The sequence below is a fragment of the Oncorhynchus gorbuscha genome, linkage group LG20 (assembly GCF_021184085.1).
Source record: "Oncorhynchus gorbuscha isolate QuinsamMale2020 ecotype Even-year linkage group LG20, OgorEven_v1.0, whole genome shotgun sequence".
NCBI classification, from domain to species: domain Eukaryota; kingdom Metazoa; phylum Chordata; class Actinopteri; order Salmoniformes; family Salmonidae; genus Oncorhynchus; species Oncorhynchus gorbuscha.
In genome coordinates, this window is record NC_060192.1 from 20,746,109 (window position 1) to 20,761,831 (window position 15,723).

A 15,723-nucleotide genomic window follows, 5' to 3' on the forward strand; every position below is an offset into this window, starting at 1 on the left:
TCTGGAGCCCCCCCCCCACTCCAGCCACCTCCTGCAAATGTTACCTTTTATCCTTGGCAGAGGAATACACTTTTTCTCCTCTCCATTTGACAATTGCCAGACATGATAACCCTAGCTAGTGAACTGCAAATGCCACTGCAGCGGCCAGCCAACCACCGGGCGCGGTGGCCGGTGCTGCTCTCTTATGTGGCTCAGTGCAAGGACTCTCTCTCTGCGGAGATGTGCTGTATGAATGTGAATCAGCAGAAACCTGAGGTCTGGACACACATGACTGGCATGAATATCCAGAACAATGGACAATAGCATATCATATCTCAAACTCATTTAGCCTATTATCCACGTAAAAATGCAAGGGTGCTCCACTACTAACATGAAAACACAGCAGGTGCCAAAAGAAAGACTGTTCTCAACACGCATTCCATGGCAACTGAAATTAGTCAAGGGATGTGTTTCAAGCCCAAAGCTTTCATCAGCATAAATACCCAAGTGTTTTTGGTTAACGAAGCCTCCCAGTCCTCTCTCACACTATCAGGAAAACACATTGTTACAGAATCGGTCTCCATGGCCACAGCTGCTTCTCGACCCACACGGTAAGATAAAGTATGAAAGAGCCTATCTCAATGAGCTAGGTAATATGTACACATTAGGTAGTGAGAGATGGAAGACAATAATGCTGCTGCGGTATTGTTTTGTCACGGTACTTATGGTTGTCTCTCACCCGCGGTCTGATACATTGTACTTATTGCAGAAACACATTTACTCATGAAGAGATTCACTCTGATGCACAAGATCATTTAGCCAATTCTATAACATCACCATGCCTGGAATATTGGATATGTGGGTACGCACTCTTCTCATTCCTAACTGAGAGAGCAGGTTGATCTAGTATAACATCAGTGGATAGGGCCGGTGGCTTCTACCATGCTGTGTGTGATATGTACTGGCACATTCACAATTCTGTCTAAATCCATGCTAGAGGGAAAGCACAGTTCACACAGCACATCTCCTGTACCTGAAGAGGTGCCCCTACACTCTTAGAGAAAAGGGTTCCATAGGGGTTCTTCAGCTGTCCCCATAGGAGAACCCTTTTTGTTCCCAGGTAATAACCCTTTTTTTGGTTCCAGGTAGAACCCTTTTGGGTTTCTTGTAGAATCCTCAGCGGAAAGGCTTCTACATGGAATGCAAAAGGTTTCTACCTGGAACCAAAAGGGTTCTATCTCGAACCACAAAGGGTTATTCAAAGGGTTCTCCTTTGGGGAAAGCTAAAGAACCCTTTTAGGTTCTAGATAGCACCTTTTTTTCTAAGAGTGTAGTGTTGGTTTGAGTCATTGGTACTACTACGAGATACTATGCCATGGGTTATAGGGGGATATTGCTTGGAGACAGGTGTCTCTCTGCTCTCTGCCTGTGTTATCTGAGTCAGAAAGGTACTACTTCAGTCCCAGCTTCAGTCTGAGCCGCAGGAACCACAATCAGCCTGGCATCATGTTTAATCACACTTAGCATAGTTACAGGAAGGAGGAGGAAGTGGAGAGCCTGTCAATCATGACCAGGAAATTAAATAGGCCTATTCTCTAAAAGATGTCACAATGATATTGCTTATTACAGATCCTGAGTGGTGCAGCGGTCTAAGGCAAGAGGTGTCACTGCAGTCCCTGGTTCGAATCCAGGCTGCATCACATCCGGCTGTGATTGGGAGTCCTGTAGGGTGGCAGGCCCAGCGTCGTCCGGGTTTGGCTTGGGTAGACCGTCATTGTAAATAAGAATGTGTTCTTACCTGAATTGCCTGGTTAAATAAAAATCTAAAATACAAAAAAAAAAAAACAAGGAGTTGGATTGAGCTAGAAATATTTCTGATGTTCACAGCAGACCCCAAATGTAGTAAAACATATATAAACTCAGCAAAAAGAAATTCCCTTTTTCAGGACCCTGTCTAATTCGTAAAAATCCAAAATAACTTCACAGATCTTCATTGTAAAGGGTTTGAACACTGTTTACTATGCATGTTCAATGAACCATAAACAATTAATGAAAATGCACCTGTGGAACGGACGTTAAGACACTAACAGCTTACAGACGGTAGGCAATTAAGGTCACAGTTATGAAAACTTAGGACACTAAAGAAGCCTTTCTACTGACTCTGAAAAACACCAAAAGAAAGATGCCCAGGGTCCCTGCTCATCTGTGTGAACGTGTCTTAGGCATGCTGCAAGGAGGCATGAGGACTGTAGATGTGGCCAGGGCAATACATTTCAATGTCCGTACTGTGAGACGCCTAAGACAGTGCTACAGGGGGACAGGATGGACAGCTGATCATCCTCGCAGTGGCAGACCACGTGTAACAACACCTGAACAGGATCGGTACATCCGAACATCACACCTGTGGGACAGGTACAGGATGGCAACAACAACTGCCCGAGTTACACCAGGAACGCACAATCCCTCCATCAGTGCCTAGACTGTCCACAATAGGCTGAGAGAGGCTGGACTGAGGGCTTGTAGGCCTGTTGTAAGGCAGGTCCTCACCAGACATCACTGGCAACAATGTCACCTATGGGCACAAACCCACTGTCGCTGGACCAGACAGGACTGGCAAAAAGTGCTCTTCACTGACAAGTTGCGTTTTTTTCTCACCAGGGGTGATGGTTGGATTCGCGTCTATCGTCGAAGGAATGAGCGTTACACCGAGGCCTATACTCTGGAACGGGATCGATTTGGAAGTGGAGGGTCCGGCATGGTCTGGGGCGGTGTGTCACAGCATCATCGGACTGAGCTTGTTGTCATGCGCAGGCAATCTCAAAGCTGTGCGTTACAGGGAAGACATCCTCCTCCCTCATGTGGTACCCTTCCTGCAGGCTCATCCTGACATGACCCTCCAGCATGACAATGCCACCAGCCATACTGCTCGTTCTGTGTGTGATTTCCTGCAAGACAGGATTGTCAGTGTTCTGCCACGGCCAGCGAAGAGCCCGGATCTCAATCTCATTGAGCATGTTTGGGACCTGTTGGATTGGATGGTGAAGGATAGGGCCAGTCCCCCCAGAAATGTCTGGAACTTGCAGGTGCCTTGGTAGAAGAGTGGGGTAACATCTCACAGCAAGAACTGGCAAATCTGGTTCAGTCCATGAGGAGGAGATGCACTGCACTACTTAAAGCAGCTGGTGGCCACACCAGATACTGACTGTTACTTTTGATTTTGATCCCCCCCTTTGTTCAGGGACACATTATTCCATTTCTGTTAGTCACATGTCTGTGGAACTTGTTCAGTTTATGTCTGTTGTTGAATCTTATGCTCATAAAAAAATATTTACACATGTTAAGTTTGCTAAAAATAAATGCAGTTGACAGTGAGAGGACGTTTCTTTTTTTGCTGAGTTGATATGTTATATTGTCATCAACACTGGATAGGTGCAGTGAAATGTATTGTTTTACAGGGTCAGCTTTTTCCCTCTTTTATTATCAGATTCACATGTCACTTTGTAATCATTATCCTTCAATAGGTATCACGTAAACATTTAACAGATAAAGAATATTATCAGGGAAACACCCCTCAACATATAACGTTCTAATTACCGAGAGCACGCACCTGCTGGATAACTAATACTGAGAGCCCATACGGCTCGATATGAATTTGTTTGAAAAGGTAAGCAACATAAACCAACATTATCAAACCGTCTGTGTTTGGCGCAGACTGAGGGACTAGCAAGCAGTGGAGTGGAGTGTTCAAATGGACTGGAACTCACCAGTACACATCATCACAACTCTTATCCCACACTGTTTCTGACCTGGAGGTGTTTCTTCTCTCTCTCTCTCTCTCTCTCTCTCTCTCTCTCTCTCTCTCTCTCTCTCTCTCTCTCTCTCTCTCTCTCTCTCTCTCTCTCTCTCTCTCTCTCTCTCTCTCTCTCTCTCTCTCTCTCTCTCTCTCTCTCTCTCTCTCTCTCTCTCTCTCTCTCTTCCAGTTTCTCTGTCTGAAGAACATCCGGACGTTCCTCAAGGTGTGCCACGACAAGTTTGGCCTGCGTAACAGTGAGCTGTTTGACCCCTTTGACCTGTTCGATGTCAGGGATTTCGGCAAGGTGAGTGATGTTGGGTTTTGAATGGAGGTCATTGTGGTTTGGGCGATGAGGCTGTGTGTGCAGCTATTGGGAGTGTGGAGTGTTCTGCCCTGCCCAATATCTTGGCTTACTCAGAAATGGGATCTATTTTCCCAATGTGATGTACGGTGCCTTCGGAAAGTATTCAGACCCCTTGACTTTTTCCACATTTTGTTACATTACATCCTCATTCTAAAATGGATTAAATAAAATAACAAATCCTCAGCAATCTACACAAAGGGAAAACAGGTTTTTAGAAACGTTTCTAATTTAAAAAATAACAGATACCTTATTTACATTCAGAGCCTTTGCTATGAGACTCGAAATTGAGCTCAGGTGCATCCTGTTTCCATTGATCATCCTTGAGATGTTTCTACAACTTGAGTAGAGTACACCTGTGGTAAATTAATTTGATTGGACACGATTTGGAAAGGCGCAAACCTGTCTATGTAAGGTCCCACAGTTGACAGTGCATGTCAGAGCAAAAACCAAGTCTTGAGGTTTTAAAGGAGTTGTCCGTAGAGCTCCGAGACAGGATTGTGTCAAGGCACAGCTCTGGGGACGGGTACCAAAACATGTCTGCAGCATTGAAGGTCCCAAATAACACAGTGGCCTCCATCATTATTAAATGACAGAAGTTTGGAACCAGCAAGACTCTTCCTGGAGCTGGCCGTTCGGCCAATCTGAGTCATCGGGGGACAGCGGCCTTAGTCATGGAGGTGACCAAGGAGCTGATGGTCACTCTGACAGAGCACCAGAGTTTCTCTGTGGGGATGGGAGAACCTTCCAGAAGGACACCCATCTCTGCAGCACTCCACTAATCAGGTCTTTATGGTAGAGTGGCCAGACGGAAGCCACTCCTCAGGAAAAGGCACATAACAGCCCGCTTGGAGTTTGCCAACAGGCACCTAAAGACTCTCAGATGATGATAAACAAAATTCTCTGGTCTGATGAAACCTGATTTTACATTGTCATTATGGGGTAATGTTGTTATTATATTTAACTAGGCAAGTCAGTTATGAACAAATTCTTATTTTCAATGATGGCCTAGCAACAGTGGGTTAACTGCCTTGTTCAGGGGCAGAACAACAGATTTTTACCTTGTCAGCTCGGGGATTCAATCTTGCAACCTTTCGGTTTCAAGTCCAACGTTCTAACCACTAGGCTACCTGCCGCCCAATGTGTGTATATTGATGAGGGGGAAAAAACTATTTAATCAATTTCAAAGTAAGGCTGTAACGTAACAAAATGTGGAAAAATCAAGGGGACTGAATACTTTCCAAACGCTCTGTATATAAAATGCAACACGGTTGCTCCTGCATGAAATAGATTGTGCCACTTGTATCTAAAAAGCGCTCTTGTTGGAATGATAAGCTTGCTGCTCCATTGATTTCAATATGGGATGTTTTTGATAGATGAGATGTAATAGGGATATTAGTTACAGCTCACAGTCTGATCTGTCTGCTGTAGAAGTGGCCTATTGTGCATTTCAGCTATCAGAGCATAGAGTGTCACACTTCAGGGTCAGCGCTTTGTGCATGTGTCAGTTAAAATGAATGTGTTTGGGTGTATATGTATATCTTTGTTTTATGCCCGTGTATGAGAAGATGGTTCATGGATTTTCCTGGAAGCTGTGTGTGTGTGTGTGTGTGTGTGTGTGTGTGTGTTTGTGTGTGTTTTGTCCACTTGCCCTTTGAGTATATTCATTCCGCCAATTATGTCACAAAACATTTCTTAAACGGAAGTAAACTAAATCATACAGGGAGAGACCAAACTGAATTTGTCCAAATTAAGCTCTTGTTTTGTTTGGACTAATGAGAACTGTTTGGACTAATTACTACACCCCTAGAGTGTGTGTGTGTGATTCGTGTGTGATCCAGGGCACATTAACCTGGACGCCTCTCTTTACAGCTAATCCAGTTTACTGTGAACCAACTCAGTGTGTTCCATGGGGGAGTGCTGAGATCTCGCCAGGCTATTGGGTCATATATGTAGTGCCAAACAGTGGATTCTTCTGAGGGGAGAACGGCTCATAATAATGTCTGGAACGGTGAAAATGGAATGGCATCAAACATATGGAAACCACACATTTGATAACATGCCACCGATTCCACTCCAGTCATTACCACAAGCCCATTTGTCCCTATTAAGGTGCCACCAACCTGTGACTCCAATGTACAGTTGTGGCCAAAAGTTTCGAAAATCACACAATATTAATTTTCACAAAGTCTGCTGCCTCAGTTTGTATGATGGCAATTTGCATATACTCCAGAATGTTATGCCGAGTGATCATCTTTTCCATGCAAATGAATTGAATCCCCCAAAAACATTTCCACTGCATTTCAGCCCTGCCACAAAAGGACCAGCTGACATCATGTCAGTGATTCTATCGTTAACACAGGCATGAGTGTTGACGAGGACAAGGCTGGAGATCACTCTGTCATGCTGATTGAGTTCGAATAACAGACAGGAAGCTTCAAAAGGAGGGTGGTGCTTGGAATCATTGTTCTTCCTCTGTCAACCATGGTTACCAGCAAGGAAACACGTGCTGTCATCATTGCTTTGCACAAAAAGGGCTTCACAGGCAAGGCTTTGCTGCCAGTAAGATTGCACCTAAATCAACCATTTATCGGAACTTCAAGGAGAGCGGTTCAATTGCTGTGAAGAAGGATTCAGGGCGCCCAAGAAAGTCCAGCAAGCGCCAGGACTGTCTCCTAAAGTTGATTCATCTGCGGGATCGGGGAACCACCAGTACAGAGCTTGTTCAGGAATGACAGCAAGCAGGTGTCAAGAAGGGCAGCAAAGAAGCCACTTCTCTCCAGGAAAAACATCAGGGACAGACTGATATTCTGCAAAAGGTACAGGGATTGGACTGCTGAGGACTGGGGTAAAGACATTTTCTCTGATGAATCCCTGTTCCAATTGTTTGGGGCATCCGGAAAAAATATTGTCCGGAGAAGACAAGGTGAGCGCTACCATCAGTCCTGTGTCATGCCAACAGTAAAGCATCCTGAGACCATTCATGTGTGGGGTTACATCTCAGCCAAGGGAGTGGGCTCACTCACAATTTTGCCTAAGAACACAGCCATGAATAAAGAATGGTAGCAACACATCCACCTAGAGCAACTTCTCTCAACCATCCAGGAACAGTTTGGTGACGAACAATGCCTTTTCCAGCATGATGGAGCACCTTGCCATAAGGCATAAGGGATAACTAAGTGGCCCGGGGAACAAAACATCGGTATTTTGGGTCCATGGCCAGGAAACTCCCCAGACCTTAATCCCATTGAGAACTTGTGGTCAATCCTCAAGAGGCGGGTGGACAAACAAAATCCCACAAATTCTGACAAACTCCAAGCATTGATTATGCAAGAATGGGCTACCATCAGTCAGGATGGGGCCCAAAAGATAATTGACAGCATGCCAGGGCGGATTACAGAGGTCTTGAGAAAAACGGTCAACACTGCAAATATTGACTCTTTGCATTAACTTCCTGTAATTGTCAATAAAATGCTTTGTCACTCATGAAATGCTTGTAATTATAGTTCAGTATTCAATAGTAACATCTGGCAAAAGATATCTAAAGACACTAAAGCAGCAAACTTTGTCGAAATTAATATTTGTGTCATTCTCAAAACTTTTGGCCACGACTGTACACTGTGATGCTTGGATCTTGTTTGGACTTTTGCACTGTTGTATCTAGGTGGAATCAGTCAAATCAGGGGTGTTTATGGATGCTGTAAATGGCCTTCCAGGGCTGAAATTTGAGGTGTGGGGAAATGATTGGGAACAGGTTTGAATTTGTTATAGGACATACTTTAATCTTCACCGTGACTATAATCAGACCCTCTGGCCATGTCATCCATGCTTAGTTGATATTGACTGTGTATTGGCATTTGACCCCATGAAAATCCTCATCTGAGAGCAATATGGACATGGAAGAGTCAAAGAGAAAGAGAGAGAGAGAGAGAGAGAGAGGGAGAGATAGGGAGGGAGGGATAGAGAGAGGGATAGAAAAAGAAAGAGGCCTGTCATTTGGCGTGTTGTAGATGAACCAGAGGACGATGTCTGAGAGTCAATGAGCTCACGGTAAACAATATTAAAATGGGGCACCAGTCAGAATCAATCACACACACCCTCCACATGTCAATTTGGAAATTGCATTTTGCATGGTCTCAGAGGTAGCGTGCTTGTCTTCTCATTGATTATCCATTAAGGGCAAGCATCACATTATAATATATTGAAGTGAGCAGATCCCCTCTAATGTGGCTTACATTTAAATGTGTGTATGGGTGTGTGTGTATGGGTGTGTGTGTATGGGTGTGTGTGTGTGTGTGTGTGTGTGTGTGTGTGTGTGTGTGTGTGTGTGTGTGTGTGTGTGTGTGTGTATGGGTGTGTGTGTGTATGGGTGGGTGTGTGTATGGGTGGGTGTGTGTGTGTGTGTGTGTGTGTGTGTGTGTGTGTGTGTGTGGGTGTGTGTGTGTGTGGGTGGGTGTGTGTGTGGGTGTGTGTGTGTGTGCATGGGTGTGTGTGTGTGTGTGTGTGTGTGTGGTGTGTGTGTGTGTGTGTGTGTGTGTGTATGGGTGTGTGTGTGTGTGGGTGTGTGTATGGGTGGGTGTGTGTGTGCATGTGTGTGTGTGTGTGTGTGTGTGTGTGTATGGTGTGTGTGTGTGTGTGTGGGTGGTGTGTGTGTGCATGGTGTGTGTGTGTGTGTGTGTGTGTGTGTGTGTATGGGTGTGGTGTGTGTATGGGTGTGTGTGTGTGGGTGGGTGGGTGTGTGTGTGTGTGGTGTGTGTGCATGGGTGTGTGTGCATGGGTGTGTGTGCGTGGGTGTGTGTGCGTGGTGTGCGCGTGTGTGTGTGCGTGGGGTGTGTGTGGGTGTGTGTGTGTGTGTATGGGTTTGTGTGTGTATGGGTTTGTGTGTGTATGGGTTTGTGTGTGTATGTGTGTGTGTGTGTGTGTGTGGGTATGTGTGTGTGTGTGGGTATGTGTGTGTGTGTGTGTGGGTATGTGTGTGTGTGTGTGTGTGTGTGTGTGTGTGTATGGGTGTGTGTGTGTATGGGTGTGTGTATGGGTATGTGTTTATATGTGTGTATGGGTGTGTGTATGGGTGTGTGTGCATGGGTGTGTGTGTGTGCATGCGTGCCCTGTAAGCCAAAGATAAAGGAGGGTATTTGTCTTCTTATAGAAAGGCATTTAAAGCTGGAGCTTTAAATGCAGCTTATATCGCTCAATGATTTTTTTCTTTCTACTCCTTTGTTTCCTTGTGATGAAAGCTATAAACTGAATATCGTTCATCCTCACAGAATTAGTCTTCTCTTCATGGAAGTGTTTTATAATGCTCAGCACCACATACATTTCCATTGTATACACATTATTTCTCATACATTACCATATACAATATGATCGGCAAAACATTTAAAGCATAGCCTTGTTGATGAAAAGGATGATTGAAAACCAACCTGGGAGACAGAAAGATGTCTCATCCCTTTCTCATCCCTGCTGTCTCCCTTACCTTGTGGATGTCTTCCGCTCTGTGGGTTTGTCAAACACCAACACAAGCTTCAAAGTGCCTCTTCACTGTCTTAATACACAGAGGAGTCCAGGAGCATTCCAACACGTCAGTAAGCTGCAGATGGCTCAACTTTGTTTAGTTTAGTCTATTAATTCGACCATTTAAAAAAAACAAGCACACATAAAACTTAAAAGCCAACTTAACCCGAAATCATACATTTCAGAGAGGATAAAGAGAGAGGGGAGAATGGGAAAATGGGGGTAAGGGTTAGAGGGGGTGGGATGCGTCTGATCTAGATTAATCAGCGTTGTCTCCTCTTCATCCTCTTATACGTCCACATTGACTGACTGTCAGGGGCAACAGAGGTCACCCTCCACCCTCCTCCCCCCAACCCGGTCCTTTTCCCTCACTCTAATGATGGCCTCTCCCGGGCCCCACTACTGCAGCAGGTAATTGCCCCCTCAGACCCTTCTCCCCATTCCCCCTCTCTCTTCCACACATTCGTCCACAATGCCCTCCTCCTGCACCCCAACTCCCCTCTCACCACCATCGCACCTTTCCCACCTGGGATAGAGCCACTCGTTCCCCCACCCCACCCATTATATATTCATTATGGCATCATTAGTGTTGAAAACAGCTTATTACAGTAGACCCAGGAGAACACTTGACTCTAAAGGCTCCCTCCACTACCTCCAAACCCAACAGCCTTGATTTTCTACCTTTTAATTAGCTTCCCGGAGAAACATGTCTGTCATTTAAATGACATGGCAATCAGTTTGTTTGGCTGTTGAGATGATGTCTGTAATTAGACAACACCTGTTAACCATCTATCAGTATTGGTTGATTTCATGTCTGTCTGTGACTGGGGGGCGATGATGAGAGATTGATGATCTGACAGACAACTGCACTGTAATCTTATTTACCCATATGGGGGGGAAAAATACATATATTTCAATACCTTTTTTAGTGTACATGTGAAATATTTAAAATTATCAAAATAATGTAACAAAATATATTTTTATTTAATAAATTTTCAATACATTCCAACATATATTATGGAATGTATTTAAAATATATATATGTGTATATAAAATGTATTTAAATGTATTTAAATATATTTCCAAATACATTCTGAAATACATTAAAGAATATATTTTCAGATGTATTTGTCAATATATTTGGAAATGTTTCGTAAAATATATTCCAACATGCATTTAAATGTATTTGTAAGAAATATTTGTTTTTATTAAAATGTATGGCAAATATTGTATATGAAATGGTGAGTGTCTAATAATAAAACCTCAGTAGGCTCTTTAGTATCACAAATGTGCCCAAAACTTACGAAGATAAAGCCATGCCCCCAACAAGCCACGCCTCCAAGTCTTCAAATGACAATATATTTTGTCAAAATGCATTTTTATTGTACTTGACACATTCCAAAAACACTACCATGCATTTAAATGACCAAAATAAATGACTCCTTCGTGTGCATATGACAAATAAACAAACTAACTTGACGAGAGCATTGCAACCAACGTCCAATGGGAGGGACTTAGCGTGTACTGGGTCATTCCACGAAATTAGTGCCTTTTGTGTTCCATTGATGTGTTGAGTAGAAATCATGCTTTTGTATGTGGTTCTGTTATATCTCTAAATCAACTAATGACACCAAGCCACAGCCAGCCAATTACAGACACCTGCGTGTGTCCTATATATAAACTATATAAACTAGTGACCTAGTGTTTGTCATTATACCCTGAAGACAGCTTGTCTGTCGAAACGGTGGTTATTATATTATGGCATCTGAGCTCCTAGAGTGTCCGTCTCTCCTTTTCTCCTTCAAGTTGAAATAATGCACCAGTATTGAATTTCAAAAGCCTGTTACATGAATTAAAGGTGCCCTTTAATATAGACCACATGGAGAATTCAATCAATCTGATATTCAGTATGAAGAAAGACTTTGTAAAGTGCCCACAAAGCAGCATTTTGACGTGCCTCCTCTGTGACTTCAGGGAACATTTCAACCCCAACATCTCTCACTTCCCACCATCATTGTAAGGTCCTAGTTATGTCGTTGCTTCGACAAAGTTACTTGTGAAGGTCACTGTTTATTTCATGTTATTAGTGACTCTGTCCCTCATTTTAAGGTCAACCCCGTTATGTGGACTGAACTCTCGTTTTAATATGGTGAAACTATTCCTTTTGATACATTGATTTCAAAGGAAACATAGAACATCTAATAGTCAAATCATAGTGTAAAAGCAGGTGAGCTCGTTCGACTCTTTTTTGGCAGTTTTCAGTTGTTTTTTGGTAAGAAAAACTGAGCGGGACGAGTATAGCACATCAAGTCTGTTAACTATAGATAGACAGGCAAGAAATCAAATAAATGGTGAATCATGCATTCAATTGCCCCTCTCTGTTGCACAAAACAAACTTCCATTCCTCCTGTCACAAGGGGATTCATGGCTGATTTAACTAGTAATGACCAGTAGGAGTGCCTCTCAAGTGGATTTTTACCAGATGTGGTATTTCCACTTCCCACCTGGTTACGAACACACCATAACAACGCTACCCATCCACTGTAGGGCACTCATTGGGAAGCTCAAGGCCTAGACCGACACTTTGACATAATTGTGTAACGTTGTACGATGTATAGTTTAAAAAAAATGTTTTACTCTGTTTATTAAGTTTTACACACAGACAAGACAAAGCAATATAAATAATATAATCAACTAGAAAAAAAAACAAATAAAAATACAAATAAAAAAATAGAAAAAGGAAAAAATAGGAAAAACAAGCTCACACATGTATAGTTTTTGATAAAAATAACAGCCTAGTGCTCAATCTCTTATTTAATTAAGCTGAAGAGAGGCACTTGTTATAGTCTCTCTTTTTTTTTTTACTCGTGAGATGTTTTTTATGAAGTTTAAAGTGCTCTTTTATGACCATGTAAACATTTTGTCAAATCAAAAGGTTTGTTTTTACTCACCATCACAATTAAAATTATATCACTGCCAAAGTTTTGCCTTGGTGGCCCCAAGAAATATCTCCATTGATCAACGTGTAAAGAGCAATTTAAGAAGCCTCATTAGGAAGCACTTTGGCCACCCTGTAGACTCGATGTCATAGCCAAGCATTTCTGGAATATGTCAGGCATTACATTCATTTGAGAAAATATGCAAATGTAGATACATGTATTTGAAATACATTTTTCTTTAAACCCGTATGGGTAGGCAAAACATCATTCTTTAAAATGCAGACAGCGTAGGCAGTTTATATTCTTTCTACACAAAACCTAGTTTGAATCATGACTGATTCATGGACTAGCTGAGCTTTCAGACTGCAGTTCTTTGAATTGATATTGTGGCATCAAGGTGAATGGCATTTTATAGTGGCTGTGTGAAATTGTCTGACTGGCTGTGCAAGGAGAATAAGCCCAGAGATGAAGGCTTGAAGCAACACACACTTTACTAAAGTAACCTGAAGGACAGTGGGACAATTTACAGTCAAACGCATTGCAATTATGTGCAAATCTCTTTCAGAGGCATCCCACTCTACATAAAAATTGCCATTGTTGTGAGTTTGAATCAGGAAACAGAGTTGGAAGTAGGCAACATTCAGACATCTAAGGACTCAGTCTCTCAAGAGAAAGAATGTTTTTGTCTTGGCTGTGTAGATGTGTCCCTTGGTTGTCATGCCAGCAGTGAGGAGAAGAAATGGTGTCAGGGTAGGACAGGATGCCATTGGCTAAATGACTCTGCTTGGGTCGAGAAAGAGAAAAGGGAAAATGATGGAGGGAGGAGGAAGAGTGGAGGGGATACCGCAACCTTCAGACACCAGTCTATCCCAATTCATTTCAGCAGACTGCTTTCTTTCAGCTGCAATTTATCTCTCTCCTCTCTCATATCCATCTCTTTCTCCTTCTCTCACTCTCTCTTGCTTTCTCCTCTGTCTCTCGCACACCTTCCCCCCCCCCCCTGTCTCTCATTTCTTTCCAGTCGGCCCCACCCTCTCTGTTCGTTGAGGGTGTTGTGATAAGACTTAGCCACCAGCTGTAGCCATTGTGTAGACTCTTGAGACGGTGTCGGTGTGATCTGATTCTGCAGTCTGCCACGGTAGATTCCAACCTCACTCTGGGCCTTGCCCCTCACTGACCAGCCACATGTCTCTGGACCTGGCCCAACGCTGCCAGCGTCTATTCAGGAGATTATGGCTGGCCAGAAGTGAGGGACTGTAGTTCAGGAAACTGCAGCCTGCATTTAAAAGGATGCTTCACTTTATGTGCTTGTTATTTACAGTGTTGCATATCCAGTTTGCCTGAATAAGCAGGTCAGATAGATAGATATTAGTGGATTCTACTTGTAATTAGGAGTTATTCAAACTGTTGCAGTAGAGGGGAGGTTAGAGGGCATGAATGAATCATTGTGTGTCAGAGTCAGAGTCAGTTTCAGACTGGGGAGAGGAACACTGAACACAGTTTTTAACTGGTGTCAAATTAAATAATTCCGGCAGTGCCAAATGTAATAATAATTTCCAATATTAATTTAGTAACATTGTGAACTAGTGAAGTCAAGTAGTGAACACCATGTCTGGACTCGAGCAATAAGCCGTTGTCCCTCTTCCCCATCTCCCACAGTGAGCAGCCAACCTAAGCCCTTACCATCATGGCTCCTAGCTCCGTCCAGCACTGGGCCCAGCTGTGATATGTGGGGAAATTCGAGGCCCCAGCAGAGACTATGTAGGGGATAATCTTTTGTTTGAGTCTCAGTGGATCAGTGCCACTGACATCTATATCTTCATATCCTTACCTAAGGAATGTGAACTTGTTTTCAAAGCAGAGACGCCTGTGGTCTTTCACGGAGGTCTATGCAACCAAGTATGAGAAGTGGAAGCAGTGTCAGGTGCAATCTTCAAAGAACGTTGATGAGAAGATCCTCTTAGTTAAAAAGATTCCCCGGTACTTTTGTAATACTTTTTAGCCATGAGTTCTGAATATAGCGCTCATGAGCCAAAAGTGTTCCCTGAAAATTCCGTACTACGTCAAATACTGTGTGTGCAGACATATGCACCACGTCATTGCTCTCTCTCGCTCTGCTGTGTGTGCATCTTTCTAGCTGTCATGCAAATGATGAGGCTCTGAAGCTCATTGGCTAGAACTCAGGTCGGCCCACGTTGGGGGAAAATGGCCCAGCACAGCTTCCAGAAAAACATTTGCTTTCAAACTATGTATTTTGTGTCTAAGACAGTAAATTATGCATGTATGAACTACATATTGACAAATCCACTCCAATAAAGACTTAGTAGTCGCCAAAGTTCCGGAGCATGTCTTCAAGTTTTGGATGGGAAGAGTGGCTGACGAAGACTTCTTCCTCTTCTTCGAGAGATACTGCACAATTCTCCAGCCAACTTTGAAGCCGTATATCAGTATGGTATCTGGTACTGAGTGAGAAAGTACAGGGTGAAAATGAAGAGGCGAAGGTTGGGAGAGCTGTTAGTGGTGCTGAACGAAATCAGTTTGGGCCCCTACAGTAGTAGGATTTTCTACCCCGGACAGGCCCTACGCTGCTTCATCTGCAACATTGCTGACCATCAAGCCAAAGAATGAACAACCATCAAACCAAAGAATGAACAACCATCAAGTGCTGGCGCTGTGGATCCCTTGTCCACAATGGCAGAGAATGCAACAACACCAGCAAATGCACCCTGTGTGATAAAGATGGGCACTTCTTCTTCGACTTCCCAGACTCCTATGCATATTGGGCGATCGGCTGAGGGAGAAAGGAAGAGGAAGACCGTGCAGAACCATCTAGAGCCCCACCAGCAGAGAGACGACAGGCAGCTTCCAGCGAAGACGACTAATGATAGTGAGTACACCTTCCTGATAGCGAGATCAACATAAGTGACTGGTCCTCCAACGAGGAGTAGGCCAACACGACTGCTCAACCTGTCATGCGACATCACACCCCACCATTTACAGGTAATGCAAAAATAAACCACAGTAGTCCTCCTACATAGTATGTCACCACATATTCTCTGATGATGCCACATCTAATTAACATCTTTACATAGTCTATGTGGAATTCAGTTAAGTAAAATAAGAAGGAGACGAGATAC

General features: G+C 43.4%; 1 protein-coding gene across 11 annotated transcripts in view; it reads left to right on the forward strand.

The window, feature by feature from the left end:
• Positions 1 to 15,723, forward strand: part of LOC124006706 (guanine nucleotide exchange factor VAV2-like) — a 258,452-nt gene that overhangs the window by 67,358 nt on the left and 175,371 nt on the right. For all 11 annotated transcript variants that reach the window (XM_046316798.1, XM_046316800.1, XM_046316802.1 and 8 more), the window contains exon 2: positions 3,960 to 4,076. In XM_046316798.1, coding sequence (XP_046172754.1) covers positions 3,960 to 4,076 — 117 coding nt within the window. The remainder of the gene's footprint in view (positions 1 to 3,959; positions 4,077 to 15,723) is intronic.